This window comes from Cnephaeus nilssonii, assembly GCF_951640355.1.
Source record: "Cnephaeus nilssonii genome assembly, contig: SCAFFOLD_244, whole genome shotgun sequence".
Classification (NCBI taxonomy): Eukaryota; Metazoa; Chordata; class Mammalia; order Chiroptera; family Vespertilionidae; genus Cnephaeus; species Cnephaeus nilssonii.
Window position 1 is genome coordinate 1 of NW_027645490.1, and position 15,273 is coordinate 15,273.

The window sequence follows — 15,273 nt, forward strand, 5'->3', positions numbered from 1 at the left end:
TTCTGAGCGGGAGGATGGCGCCACTAAGTGGTTCGTTTTCTTTGTGTTCCCTGTGCTTGCTGCATTTTCTGCGTTTACAAGTGTGACTTCTGTAATTAGAGGGAAAGTAATTAATGTTCTAGAATAGATAGGGCCTGGATTATGTTGGCAACGGTTCTGCTTAAAGAGGAATTATCCCCGGTTTTATTCCAGTGTCTCCTCGTCCCGGCGCGTGGGGACGGGGCCGTCAGTCCCGGAGAAAGCTGGCTCAGGCTCTTGTTTTTAGTGACGTTTGATTTATTTCTTAAAACTTCAAATCACCCCAGGAAAAGGGCATGTGATGTTTATGCTCTTCCCAATGGGGTCAGTTTTTAAAATGTGCTCTAACCATCAACTACTGTCCAAGCCGAGCAGAGGGCTGGAGGCCTGGGTCGTGTTTACATAAATCCGTGAGGAAACAGGAAGAATTACCTTAAACCCGGGCAGAGACAGTGCTATCGCCCATGAGACTGAGGTGACGCGTCCAGGGGTGGTTCGCTGTCGGTCGGCGAGAGTTAACAGTGAAGGTTTGAGCTGTTTGAATTGACAGCCTCCTGGGGGGCGGCCAGGCCGCCCTGAGCGTCTGTGGGACAATCCGGCTTCTGCGGCCGCCCCCCCCCCCCTTCTCCTGCTGCACACACGGCCCCTCAGGGTCTCAGAAGTACGTGGGACCGGGGACTCGTGTCTGCTTCGTGCTGAGGTTTGTCTGAAGGAGGCCAGGGACGGTGGAGAGGGGTTGGTTGGTATTTTACGGTTATTTTTACATAATTTTTCTTCCACAACCACAGCCTTATCTGCCGGCTCGGAAAGGGGGTGGGACAGAAAGAACCAAAGAAGCCACGGCCGCGCTGGCTTTTCTCGCTTTATTGGGCGGGGGGGGGGGGGGGGGGGGTGTCAGACGCACAGGTCAGCGGCGGCCGTGGCAGGGACTGCTCTCTCCGGGAGAGAGAGCCGCAGGGACAGGAGCATCGGTGCGCGGCGACGGTTAGAGGGGGACACAGCACAGGCACCCGCCGTCGGCGTCGGTGAGACCTACAGTTCGGACATCGCAGGAGCCAGAAACACGAACAGCAAACGGAACCGCATCCCCTTTTAAACGCAGAAAGAGGCCTAACGATCGGGCCGCCTCGTCCAACTGGAGACACACACACAGCGGCACGTGCACAGCAGGCCGTGGCTCTGGCGCCCCGGTGGCCGCCCGCGGACGGTGCGTCCGCCCCCGTGGGAAGCAGAAGTAGATCTCAGTCAGCAGGACCCCAGGGCGCTGTGCACCCCGCAGGGCTGTGAGGGGCGCCGTGGGCGCGGCCCTGGGACCCTCGGTCACTGAAACACAAGGCCTGTCAGGATGGAGACGTCCTTTCCCTGACGGGGGCGGAGCCCCTTCCGCTGGCGTGGCTGGAACTTTCTGGAACAAAGCTGCTGCACGGCCAGGGGGGCGTGGGGCTAGGGAAGGGCCTGACCAGCCCCGGGCGGAAGGCCCCGAGCTTGGGTGCCCTGGTGGCGGCCACACACGGGACACGGGAACACGCACACACGGGACACGGGACAAGGCACACACGGGGACACGGGACACGCACACACACTCTCCAACGGCTCCGCCCTCGGGAATCAGGTCCGCTGCATCCACGCGGGCAGCTCCTCCGGCGTTCGCAGGCGACGTGAGTGAAGCGATGCCAGGAAGCTTCTGGAAATCACCCCCCCCCCCCCGCCCCCCGAGTCCAGGAAGCCAACCCGGACTCCAGCATCGGCCCATTTCAGCCCATTGGAGAGCGACTCGTGGAAAGGAACGTTGAAAACCTAACACTCACACTCCCCGACGTCAAGCCACGGGCCCTGCACTTCCACAGTGACCCACGTGCCCGGCCCCATCGCACCAGCCCCGGCCAGCTTCACCCCGTCACACCAGCCCCAGCCGGCTTCACCCGCTTGCACCAGCCCCGGCTGGCTTCACCTCTAGCTTCAACCCCCGCCGTACCAGGCCCGGCTGCTTCACGGAGGCATCCTCTCCCGCCTGCTGGTGAGGCTTGGCCTCTGGGTGGCCACCACCCGAAATGGCTCCCAAATGCATCTGTCAGGGGTTTAGACGTTGAGTTTCTTGGGGGGTTGCACCCCACTCCTCCCTCAGTGGTCGCAGGGACACTCCTGATGCCCCATAGACGAGGTCTGTGCCCCAGGCAGCCTGGACTTCCAACCCTTTCCTGGGAGGGGAGGGGAGGGGAGGGGAGGGGAGAGGAGGGGAGAGGAGGGAGGGGAGGGGAGGGGGAGGGGAGGGGAGAGGGGAGGGGAGGGGAGGGGAGGGGAGGGCCGGGGGCCTCTTACCCGGGGTCTCCGTCAGGGACAGGGGCACTGGAGGCTGCTCTGTGATGCCGGGAGCAGCTTCACCCTGCACCCCCCCCCCCCCCGGGCTGTGCAGTAGGGGAGGAGGGGAGACGCCCAGGAATCCCACCCACATGCAGACACCAACGGATGCTCTGCTCCGTCCAGAAGGGCGTGGCCCGCAAGTCAGATCAGCCACGCTCTCTGATGGAGCATTGTCTACTCCTGGAATAGGTTTTAACATTTTCCTATCGTCTTATACCCTTAAATTAGATACCTAAAATACTCTCCTATACATACAGAAAAATAATCTCTCAGTGAAAAAGCCACGTGACGATAACAAGTTAAATATCGGCCTACAGAATCTGCAACATGTGACGGCACGGCTAACACACCAGGCATACAGTTCCCCGCGCACAGTCCCCAGACACACGGCAGGGGCGCGGCAGACACCACTTAAACAGCAGACTTCTTCACGCTGGAGGGGACTCCGCCTTTTCTCAGCTGCAGACCACACCACACGCAGGGAGCCGGGAGCGAGGGCCGCTGACCACACAGGTTTCTGCACAAATCTCTCATCTGCACACACATATTTACACAAATGCTGACCACCGGGGCATGTGAGGGCCCGGAGCCCCTGTCGCTGAGGCAACATGCCTGAGCCACGCGAATGCCAGCTTCCCCGTCCACGCAGGGCTGGGGGAGGGCAGCGAGGGGCAGCCCACAGCTGGCCAGGCGCCGGAGGACACGCCCTGAGGCTGGTTTCAGTCCGTAGACACGGGGCTCTTGGCCATGCATGTTTCAAATGCACGTGGACAGACAAACAGCACGACCAAACACCCGCTGGAATGTCTGCCTCCGACGGCGAGCCGTGAGCTGCGGACGTTTTAAGGCTGTCGCCTGATAAAACATTCGCGGAACGAACATCCGTTCGCTGCCCAAGAAGACACCTCCACAGCGGCCGGGAAGGTGCATTGCGGTGGAATCAGGGTACACTTTGCTACTTTGTTCAGAGAGACGCCAATCCAGGAGATGAACCTGCCATTTCTGTCCGACCTTCCTGTCGGCGTTTTCCCTTAATGAACTTTATAATCCCGGGCCGAACGGAGACACGGGGAGGGGCTTATTGCTGCGTGTGTGGAACTGAGACCCGCTGCGGAGGGCGGGCGGGGCTGGCACGGCTGCGGAGCGTCCGGCCCGGCAGGGGCAGCCCGTGAGCAGCCGCCCGGGCAGCAGGACCCACTCTGATCCTCCGCCCCCGGAGCTGTGGCTCCAGAACGGGGGGCCCCCGCCTGGGGGCTCTGCCCTCTCTCCTGACAGCACCCTCCTCACAGGCCAGAGGTGGGATCCTGCGGGAGAGCCCAGCGGGGGCGTCCCTGACGCTCAGAAGCAGGTGCCCCCGACACCCGGGGTCCATCCGGCCCAGCAGGGCGGGGAGCTGGCTCCGGGCAGGGCCTCTCCCCCGAGCTGCGAGGGAGGAGCAGCGGCCAGCCCCGGGGAGGGCGCTGAGCACTGCCCCACCCGTCCCTGATGGTCAGGCACCCTGCAGACGAGGCTGGGCGGCGCTCTGTCCTACCAGCAAAGGGAGAAAACCCCTGCTGATGACCACAGACCAAAAGGAAGGGTTTTCTTTCAAATTGGTGGGTCAAGGGTCAAAGCTCAAAGGCCTCTTGGTGCCTCGTGGTGCACCCGGGCTCATCTGCCAACGGGGGGCCTGGGTCTCGTCCCTCTGACAGTGCAGGCCGTGCGTGCTGTCGTCCCCCCCGCTGAGGGGGCCCCGCCGAGGAGGCCGCGCCGAGGACCAGCTGGAAACAGTGTGGCCGGGCCGCCTGTGGGCGTGTGACCTGCAGTCACGGGACCTGTGCTAGAGGGGCCGGCGCTCAGTTTAATTCCCTGCTGTCGCCGCCTCAAAATTCTCAGTAATTGTGAACAGGAGCCCCGCGGGTTCCTTTGTCCCGGCCCACAGACTCTGAGCAGACAACGGGTCAGGCCGACCTGCCTCCCTGCTCAAGACACTCACCCACTCCTTCCCGTGGCCCGTGCACGCGTGCGCACACACACACACACACACACGCACACACGGGGTGTCTGCATCCCCCCAACAGTCCTGCACGTCCAAGCCTCGACAGAGACGGTCAGTCATGCAGTGCACAGAGGGGGTCCTGCCTGGGGAGCAGAGCCACCCCAGCCAGAGGCCCGCCCCCCATGGACGACACCAGCTGAACCCCAGGCCCCTGCACCGACCTCAGGGGCTCTCAGCCAATCCGATGCAGGGACGTGGGGAAGGCTAGGGACCCGCACAGCCCCAGCCCCCACGGCAGGGAAGGGCTCCGTGTCCTGGGCACCCCGGGAGGGCGGGGGCCAAGCCCTAACTCCCTGCCCTCGCGCTCCATCACCTCAGACCCCCAGCAAGCGGGTCCTGGCAGTCACAGCGCTGGGCCTTGGGGCTGCAGGAGGGGGAGCCAGCACCCTGGGCCCCGCCTGCGGGACCACCGGCTTCCCGAGGGAGATCGCCCCCCCGCGGCGGCAGCGGGTAGAGGCTGGGCGGGCCCCTCGCCCTTCCTCTGGTTCCTGGGTCACCCTCTGTGCCCGGCGCCCCGTTTGGTTTAGACCCAGAAACGGGAGGCTGGGAGGGATGGGCGGCAGAGGAGGGAGCAGAGGAACACAGCTGTGGAAACAGCCGCACAGGAGTGTCCGTTTTTGACGGTAAAAGCACAAAACCAGGGCTCCTGGCGGGGAAAGGCAGCCATCGCCGCCACCGCAGGAAAGGAACCCCGGTTCCCGGCGAACGCGGTGCAGCCCTCCCTCCGGTGCAGGACGGACCCACCGAGAGGCCGGCCCCAGGGGCAGGCGGGCCTGGGTCTGAAGGAGCCACGTGTCCCGGGGAGGGTGCTGCCTACCCGCGGGCCGGGGACCTCGCCACCCAGAGACGCTGCCCCAGCGGCACCAGGATCGGCACCAGGACCGCTGGCCCGGGAAGCCGAGCTCAGGGCTCCCGCCTGCGGGTCTGGCCCTGCGAGCGGAGGAGCCCTGGCTGGGCGAGGGGCACGGCCGCCCAGAGCGAGGGAAGGGGGAAGTGGGCAGGGGGGAGGGGGAGGGGGCTGGGCAAAGGGGGGCAGGCAGCCAGGGCGCAGGTGCTTATTGCGAGGGACACAGCGTCTGTGCAACCTCGCCCCAAAGGCAGACGGGAAGAAACGGGGCCGAGCCAGGGGCTCCACGCACCCCCACGCGCCTCCCCCGCCCGCCCACCAGTCACAGCGGGGGCTGCGGCCAGCCACACGCACCCGGAGGACAAGGACGATCAGGGTGGGTCCCAGCACAGACCCAGCACTGAGCCCCGGACCCTGCCCCAGTCTGCCCCCCGAGGCCAGCGCCGGGTGCCAGGACAGTCCCCTGGGAAACACGGCCACACGCCGCTCCTCCTGCGACATTAACTCCCGCCCGGACTCTGCGTCCTAAAGGGCCACAGGACATGTGTCGTCGGGCGCACACCCTACGACGCGGGAGTGAAGCCAACGCGGACACGCAGGGACCGCCAGTGAGAGGAGGAGGGACAGCAGGCGGCTGGGCACGGCGGCCCCGTCCACCGCTCACAGCCACTGAGGACTCCGCCCCCAACACGCCCTCCAACGCCCGGACGCCCCGGACACGAGGGCGTGAGCGCCTCGGCTGCTGGCGGTGCCGTTGGAAGCCGCTCTGCACAGCCGCCAGGACAGAGCCGGAGGGCGCCCGCGCTTCCGTGCGGCATGCCAGGCGCCCGGGGAAACCGGCCCAGACTGGAACGTTTCCAACTGCAGGGAACATTGCTTGTTTCACAGAACACGCACGTCTGTTCCTGATACAAAGTCTACACTGTCTCCAACAAATAAATAATAAAATGGTTGTTTTTAAAAGTATGAAATGTAAACATGGTGTCCTTCCCAACACACACTCACACACACGCACACACACGCACGCACGCACACACACACGCACACAGACACGCACACACACGCACACTTTAAAAACCGCGTGTGCTGCGACAGGGCTCTCAGGGAAGATGGAGACACATCGGTCCCCGTGGCGGGACCCCGCGCGGTCGCTGCTGTCCCGGGGAGAGCGCCACGGCCCGAGAGCCGCCCACGGGAAGCTGCCTCCGGACCGAGAGAGCATTTCGTGTCCGCAACGCGCCGGGACTCTGAGAGCGGCGACCTGCGAGCGAAACATGACCCACGCGTGTCATGAGCAAACCAAGTCGTCATCTCACTACCAGCCCAGCTGCTGGCGTTCGGGGCGATCAGAACTCAAACCCAACAGCTGCCCGTGGGCTCCACGCTGAGGCGGCTGCGGCTGCGGAGGGCGGGCAGGCTCCCCTCTCCTCCCGCACGGCCCGGCCCGCGCTCCCGGGGTCTGGCCCACCCACCGCGCACCCTCACAGCTTTCCACCCCTCCCGCTCTCCCTCCGCTGTCCCTGCCCGGGCGCCTCTTGGGCAATTCCAGCTCCTGCAACCGCCGCGCAGTCAGGGCCCGGGTGTTGGAGCAGGAGCGGCTCGGAGCTGGGGAGCTGGCCGCCGGCGACTGCGGTGACACTTTCAGGACTCCCGGCCGAGAGCGGGCACCTGGGCCAGCGACCGGGATGCTAGCGCGTCAGGCAGCCTTTCCGTGACTGCGGCCGGACAGCCCCAGGGCGTCACCACTTCCTCCACCATCCCCCCGCCTCCCTCCCCGCCCCGCTTGCTGGGAATCAGAACCGAATCACCCGCGCGTGGCCAGGGAGCGTGCTCACTGACGGTCCGAACGAGACCTGGAGGGGCCAGGAGGCCCACCCGCCCGCCCACCCGCTGGGGTCTTCAGGAGCCGTCCCCCCGGCTCCCGGTGAAGCCAGGGCAGCGTGTCGGCGAGACCCCAGAGGGGAATGAGGTTCTAGACAGCGGCCGGACCATCGGAATTTCTTCTAAGCAACCAGGGTCCGGCCCCGGGCGACGGGGCTGGCAGAGGGAAGAGGCAGGAGGGGCGTGAGTTCTCCAAAGGGCAGACACTGCCAGTGACTCCACGGCGGCCGGCCTGCCGCAGGCCCGGCGCCCGGCTCCCCAGCCGCGGGCAGCGCGTTCCCAAGCCCCTCCACGCCGCCGAGCGGAGGCCGCAGTGAGGACAGAGGGCAACAGTTTGGTCCATAGAACGGGAGGCTGTTGGGGGGAGGATTGTCGAGAATTACTCCTACGTCACCGAGGGGCCTGTCCTCGCCGCCCGTGGCCCGCGGCCGCCCCGCATGCTGGTCTTGGGAGAGCACACCGTGCCCGGGGCATCGGCGCAGCCCGGCCGCGCCCTAGGGCTCGTCGAAGAGCTGGAGGTCCAGGCGGACCACGATCTCGCCCGTGGGCACCTCGTGCAGCAGCAGACACTTGGTCACCGGGCCCTTGGAGCCCTGGTCCCGCTTGATGTCGGCCACGCGGATCTCCGTCCGGCCCAGGAAGTCTGAAAGGAGAGCGAGGCCTGCTCAGGAGGGGCTCCTGCCCGCCCAGGCACGGGCCTGGCGTGGGGGCTCCCCGCGACGCGTCCTCCCCTCCTGCGCAAAGGCAGTGAGGTTGGCGTGGGAGTCCGCGGCTCCGTGGCACGTGGAGCAAGGAGCAGAGGAGGAGGGGTGGGCAGGGAGGGGCGTCCGGAAGGAGTGAGATGCGGACTCGGGCCCCACCCCCGGGGCCGCCCTCGGGCTGCGGCTGCCCGGAGGCCCCGCCAGCGCAGGGGTCATGGCAGCCGCCCCACCTGCCCCGTACGTGACCAGCACATCTGGACGAAGGCGGGGCTGGCACGGGGGCGCGCTCTGCCCGTCCAACACCGAGTGTCCAACGAGAATGGGAGCGGACCGTTAGGAAGCTGTCAGGTGCTGAGACACACGGCGGTGCTGGGGGCTCGGACCGGCAGTCCTTCCCCGTCACGTGACGGCCGTCTGTTGGGTCTCCCAGGACCCAGGCTCTCGGCACAGGAAGCACCTCTCCCACGGCTCCTGTGGAACCCTGGACGCCTGCCCGGTGGACAGACACGCCGTGAGCCCCCCTCTCCCCCCCCCCCCTGCCGTGCAATTCACGGGCATCGACCTTTGAACCAGGAGGTCACAGTTCAGTTCGATTCCCGGTCAGGACACATGCCCGGGTTGTGGGCTCGATCCCCGGTGTGGGGCGCGCAGGAGGCAGCCAGCCAATCGATGATTCTCTCCCATCATTGATGTTTCTCTCTCTCTCTCCCTCTCTCTCTGAAATCAATAAAAAAATCTCTAAATATTTTAAGTATAAAATGTTATAAGAGAAACCATGCCGGGAGGTTCAACACACACCTAGTGCGGGCGTCACTGATGCTTCTCTCCAGGAAGGAACCCAGTGCGGCCTCAAACCTCACGCACCGGAGTGGAGCCGGCAGGGCCGCCACGGCGAAGGCCCCAGCGGGAGGCGCCTGCGCAGCCCCCACAGCAGCGAGCTGTCCTGAGACAGAGCAGCTGGAAGAGCAGCGTGAGCCGGCCCAGGTCACTGCCGGCCAAACCCGTTCTTCCCGGCTCGGAGCAGACGCGGCAAAGGGGAGGGGGTGGAGCGGCCAGCACGGTGCCACCCGGACCCCCCAGAAACGCCACCCGAGGACACCAGCGGACGCGCCTCTGGCTCAGCGGCCGGTGTGTCCGTATCCCAGGGGCTTCGGCCGCGTCCTAAGGCCCGGGCCGAGGCTCGGGGTGCGGCCCCGTAGCCACCCGCTTTGGGGAAGCACAGGCCCAGGCGCTTGTGGGGGGCGGGACCCTAGGCCCGGCGCTGTGTCTGCTCTGAGGCGCCCGGCAGAGGAGGCTGAGCCTCGACGGCTCCCACCGCCTCTCTGGAGGGAGCCGGCTCTCTGGAGGGAGCCGGCTCTCTGGAGGGAGCCACGCTGGCCTGGCTGCCTGGCGCACGCGCTGGACGCGAGGGCGGGACTCACCGTCCGGGGAGAACTGGTCCCTCTCGAACACGGTGATGCAGAGCACCTCCTGCTCCAGGTCCCGGATGAAGAACTGGCAGGTGGAGTTCCACTTGGGGTTCAGGGTGTCCTGCATGGTCTTGGTTATGTGGCACTGGGAGCCCATGGTCACCTCGCAGTACGGGTTGCTCTTCCCTGGAGCAAACAGGCGCTGACTCCGCGGGGCGGGCTCTCAGGGCACGGGGCGGGCTCTCGGGGCGCGGGGCGGGCTGTGGGGCGTGGAGCAGGCCGTCGGGGCGCGGGGCAGGCTCTCGGGGCGTGGGCAGGTCACGTCACGTGGGCAGCCCTGCCCTCTGCACCCATCATGTCTGTTCCCTCCACTACCGCGCTGAACAAGTGGCGTCGGATGGAGAGCCCAGGGGACAGCTCCTCCCACTGGCATCGCACCTACACTAGGCACTTGGCGGTGTGGCTGGCACGGGGCCTGAGAGGTGGCCCGAGGGCTGAGCCTCCCCGAGGGCAGAGGGTGGGAAGGAGTCAAGGAAAGAGCTCCAGGTTCTTAGCAAGAGCTGGGCAACCAACTCCGGAAGGAAACACGGGATGAGGGAAATGGCGCATCTGATCGGGGCTGGACGGTGGGGTGCAGGGGGCTCCCGGTCCTTACCGTGGGAGCGGCAGGGCTTCAGCTCGATGCCCTCAACCACGTTCACCATCAGCCTTCCGATCCCGGTCGCCCGCTGCGAACGGACTATGACGGCGGAGAAAGCAGCCCCAAGTGTTTCAGTTCCACATGGGACCCGTCCCGTCTGCCTGCCCGCCTTCGGGGACCCCTCTCCTCCCCTTAAACTCGGCGTCTGGCTCCTGGAGTTTGCCGCCCCCCATCCTGCACCCCACTCCCCTCCTCCCCCACCTCCACCTTCTCAGGCACCCCCCCCCCCCCAGGCGCACCCTCAGCTCCAGGGGCCCGGCCCGGCCGCAGGGCCCCGGCGGGCAGGAGGCCTCACCCAGGTACGCCTTCTCGCGCTTCTTCTTCTCCGTCTCGATGTAGAGCTCGGAAGCCGCTTTGATCTTCTGCACCCAGGCCGTCCTGGAAGGAGAGACGGAGAGCTGGGGACGGACGGACGGAGAGGCTCCCGCTGTGCAAACGGGCTCCCGCTCGGGCACCGGCCCAGCAGCACAGGCGGGGAGAGCGAGCTCTGCTTACTCCTGTGACGCCCAGCTACCCTGCCGGTAGCCAGAAAGGCCCGAGGGCGCGTTAGGGGTGTCCCCAGACTCATGGCCTGTGGGAGAAAATCGCGTCCTGGACGCTCCCGGGGCGACGTGGGCCCCGCTGCTCCCCTCCCGTCCTGGGAGGCATCGCACACTTGCCCGCTCAGCCCGCGCAGCAGGCGAGGGCTCAGGCGCCCTCACGTCCAGGGAAGCGGGAACCATTTCCCAGGTGAGCGGCCGTGTCCCATGAAGGAGAAGACGCGGCGGGCAGGCCTTCATCTTTCGGGCCATCTGCACGGAACCGGCCCGTTTCCGCGTGGCACACACGCTCCCTGCACGGAACCGGCCCGTTTCCACGTGGCACACACGCTCCCTGCACGGAACCGGCCCGTTTCCACGTGGCACACACACTCCCTGCACGGAACCGGCCCGTTTCCGCGTGGCACACACGCTCCCTGCACGGAACCGGCCCGTTTCCACGTGGCACACACGCTCCCTGCACGAAACCGGCCCGTTTCCACGTGGCAACACACTCCCTGCACGGAACCGGCCCGTTTCCGCGTGGCACACACGCTCCCTGCACGGAACCGGCCCGTTTCCACGTGGCACACACGCTCCCTGCACGGAACCCGGCCCGTTTCCGTGTGACACACACGCTCCCTGCACGGAACCGGCCCGTTTCCGCGTGGCACACACGCTCCCTGCACGGAACCCGGTCCGTTTCCGTGTGACACACACGCTCCCTGCACGGAACCGGCCCGTTTCCGCGTGGCACACACGCTCCCTGCACGGAACCCGGCCCGTTTCCGTGTGACACACACGCTCCCTGCACGGAACCGGCCCGTTTCCGCGTGGCACACACGCTCCCTGCACGGAACCCGGTCCGTTTCCGTGTGACACACACGCTCCCTGCACGGAACCGGCCCGTTTCCGCGTGGCACACACGCTCCCTGCACGGAACCCGGCCCGTTTCCGTGTGACACACACGCTCCCTGCACGGAACCGGCCCGTTTCCGCGTGGCACACACGCTCCCTGCACGGAACCCGGCCCGTTTCCGTGTGACACACACGCTCCCTGCACGGAACCGGCCCGTTTCCGCGTGGCACACACGCTCCCTGCACGGAACCGGCCCGTTTCCACGTGGCACACACGCTCCCTGCACAGAACCGGCCCGTTTCCGCGTGGCACACACACTCCCTGCACGGAACCCGGCCCGTTTCCGCGTGACACACACGCTCCCTGCACGGAACCGGCCCATTTCCGCGTGGCACACACACTCCCTGCACGGAACCGGCCCGTTTCCGCGTGGCACACACGCTCCCTGCACGGAACCCGGTCCGTTTCCGCGTGGCAGACACGCTCCCTGCACGGAACCGGCCCGTTTCCGCGTGGCAGACACGCTCCCTGCACGGAACCGGCCCGTTTCCGTGTGACACACACGCTCCCTGCACGGAACCCGGTCCGTTTCCGTGTGACACACACACTCGCTGCACGGAACCCGGCCCGTTTCCGTGTGACACACACGCTCCCTGCACGGAACCGGCCCGTTTCCGCGTGGCACACACGCTCCCTGCACGGAACCCGGCCCGTTTCCGTGTGACACACACACTCCCTGCACGGAACCGGCCCGTTTCCGCGTGGCACACACGCTCCCTGCACGGAACCGGCCCGTTTCCACGTGGCACACACGCTCCCTGCACAGAACCGGCCCGTTTCCGCGTGGCGCACACACTCCCTGCACGGAACCCGGCCCGTTTCCGTGTGACACACACGCTCCCTGCACGGAACCGGCCCGTTTCCGCGTGGCACACACACTCCCTGCACGGAACCGGCCCGTTTCCGCGTGGCACACACGCTCCCTGCACGGAACCCGGTCCGTTTCCGCGTGGCAGACACGCTCCCTGCACGGAACCGGCCCGTTTCCGCGTGGCAGACACGCTCCCTGCACGGAACCGGCCCGTTTCCGTGTGACACACACGCTCCCTGCACGGAACCCGGTCCGTTTCCGTGTGACACACACACTCCCTGCACGGAACCCGGTCCGTTTCCGTGTGACACACACGCTCCCTGCACGGAACCCGGTCCGTTTCCGTGTGACACACACACTCCCTGCACGGAACCGGCCCGTTTCCGTGTGACACACACGCTCCCTGCACGGAACCCGGTCCGTTTCCGTGTGACACACACACTCCCTGCACGGAACCCGGTCCGTTTCCGTGTGGCAGACACGCTCCCTGGAATGCTCTGGCCTGTGTCCGCTCCGCCCGGAAGCCGATCCGTTTCCTTTGGCTCCAGGCAGACACGCAGCAAAGTGCCCACAGCTCCAGGGTCCAGAGGAGCCGGCTGCGGGGGGGGGGGGGGGTCCTATTACCCCCCAAGGCGCTTTCCTTTTGCTTCCTGCCGCCTGGGAGGCCGGAGCTGTCCGTTCATCTCAAAGAAATGCCGAAAACTCCTGCCGGGAACGCTCAGCCGAATGCGCTTCGATTCCTTCTATTTGGAACATTCCTGCCGCGTGTCAGCCTCCTCGGGGCTCAAGAAGAAAGGACAGGGCCTGCCCGCCCCTCGGCCAGAGGTTCCGGCCGGAGGGGGAGTGTGGGCCTGCTGGCTAATTAAGTGCCCACAGGGCCCTGCGCCTGGCGGACCGGCCCAGGGCCAGGGAGGCGGCGGGTCTTACCTCTCGTTGATGCTTTCTGCTCGGAGGGTGTAGACTCGGTCGATGTGGGAAATGTGGAAGATGGGCTCATCGCCAGACGGGTCGGTGGGCAGTTTTACTAGAACCTCGTTTAGGAAAATGGGCTGAAAAATAATGCACAGGCTTTATAGAAACCAGACGGTGTCTGTGTTCCGGTGAACTCCGAGTGTGTGTGTGTGTGTGTGTTTGTTCTAGTAAACCCTACCAGAATAGTGATTTTGTGTTAACACAACTTTCATAGGCAGCAAATTATAAATATGGGACTCCCCATTCCGCAGGTATTTTTTTAAATATATTTTTATTGAGTTCAGAGAGGAAGGGAGAGGGAGAGAGAGATAGACACATCAGTGATGAGAGAGAATCATGGACCAGCTGCCTCCTGCACGCCCCACACTGGGGATGGAGCCTGCAACCTGGGCCTGTGCCCTGACCGGGAATCGAACTGTGACCTCCTGGTTCATAGGTCTTTGCTCAGCCACTGAGCCACACTGGCCGGGCCTGCAGGTATTTCTAAGTCCTTCTGAATGAGAACCTGTCTGTTTTTCCTGCAGCAAACAGCTGCCATCAACTTTGCCTCCAAGCAATCCCTCCAAAGATTTCCATGCACAGTGGCTAGGGGAGATCTAGATGTGTTCATTGTTCTTTTTCTAAACTATTGCTAACTGTTGCTCCAGAGAAAATTCATCTGTCAGGACACCCCACAGGGACAACTTTAGAAAAAACGGTCCCGTGACAGTAAGCCACACAAGCACAGCGGCACGTGGGAGCAGACTAAACGAATAGCTCGGGGACCCCACCCAGGGCCTGTTCTGATCGGCTGGGAAAGTGGGGGCTTGGAGGTGTCAAGCTGCCTGGGGGAGTTTGGAGGGGGCCCGGGGATATTGGGGAGGTGGGCACCTCTCCCGTGCCCGCCTCATCTGCACACTTGACCGTGAGTCCCGCCAGGGCAGGTGTGCCTTCGTCGGGTCTGGGGGACCCGCTGGGCAGCTAACGGACGCTCACCCATCACCCTGAGCGCTGCCCTCCTGAGCACAGGCTCAGCGCGGAGACAGTGGGCGGGGCCCGACCGTGGCAATGAAGCGAGGGGCGGCTTTCTGCCGGGGAGGTTCTGGCCTTCTTTTATAAAAAACCCGATTCCAGCCCGGCCGCGGGGCTCCCTGGCTGAGCATCGACCTAGGAGCCAGGAGGTCACGGTTCGATTCCCGGTCAGGGCACAGGCCCTGGTTGCTGGCTCGATCCCCAGTTGGGGGGGGGGGGGGCGTGCAGGAGGCAGCCAATCCATGATTCTCTCTCATCATTGGTGTTTCTATCTCTCTCTCCCTCTCAATTCTTCTCTGAAATCAATAAAAAATGTATATTTTAAAAAAACAACACAATTTCTGTGAAGGTCAACAGAGAGAAGCTCCAGAAGCCGGGCATGCCTGTCCGGAAGTGGCCGTGCAGTCACCCTAACCCTGGCCCGCACCCCTCCTCTGGCCACGGCCCCTCTGGACGCTCCTCGGGAACGTCCGCCCCCCTGCCCCCCGCCGCCCCCGCCGTGCACTCACGGTTTTGTTCCCCTCCCCGCCCCCCCGCCACGCACTCACGGTTTTGTACATCCTGTGCTGCAGGTTGGACTTGGGGCTGAAGACCTTGTCGGTGCCCGAGGAGCCCAGGGGCCTCAGGATCTGCGTGAGCAGCAGGAAGTCGTTGAAGAGGAAGCCGTACAGCTCCTTGTTGCTCTTGGCCTTGTAGAGCTTCCCGCTGTGCAGGAACTTGCGCGGCCCCAGGCAGTTGGTCACCGAATTGAACACAAGTTGCTGAGGAAGGAAGACAAAACCCAGAGAAGGCAGGAGGGCGTGAGGCTGGGGATTCTGCCGCCGAAAGCACGGGCTGCGTCGGATCTGGGCCGGAAAGACCGTGAGGTTATTGTGCAGCCCGGCCGGCGGGGCTCAGGTGTGAGCATCGACCTAGGGACCAGGAGGTCACGGTTCCATTCCCGGTCAGGGCACAGGCCCGGGCTGCGGGCTCGATCCCCAGTGCGGGGCGTGCAGGAGGCAGCCAATCAATGATTCTCTCTCATCTTTGAGGTTTCTATCTCCCTCTCCCTTCCTGACTTTGGTGGTGGGCACACAATGCAATATAC

General features: G+C 65.0%; 1 protein-coding gene across 1 annotated transcript; it reads right to left on the reverse strand.

Annotated features, from left to right (window-relative positions):
* Window positions 1-7,426: 7,426 nt before the first annotated feature.
* LOC307096603 (intersectin-1-like) lies at window positions 7,427-14,947 on the reverse strand (the record flags this gene model as incomplete). Its single annotated transcript, XM_079800906.1, has 6 exons — window positions 7,427-7,788; window positions 9,268-9,441; window positions 9,911-9,994; window positions 10,251-10,333; window positions 13,131-13,252; window positions 14,735-14,947. Coding segments are annotated over 6 exons (825 nt in total), but the record flags the coding sequence as incomplete, so codon positions are not given.
* Between the last annotated feature and the right edge of the window lie 326 nt (window positions 14,948-15,273).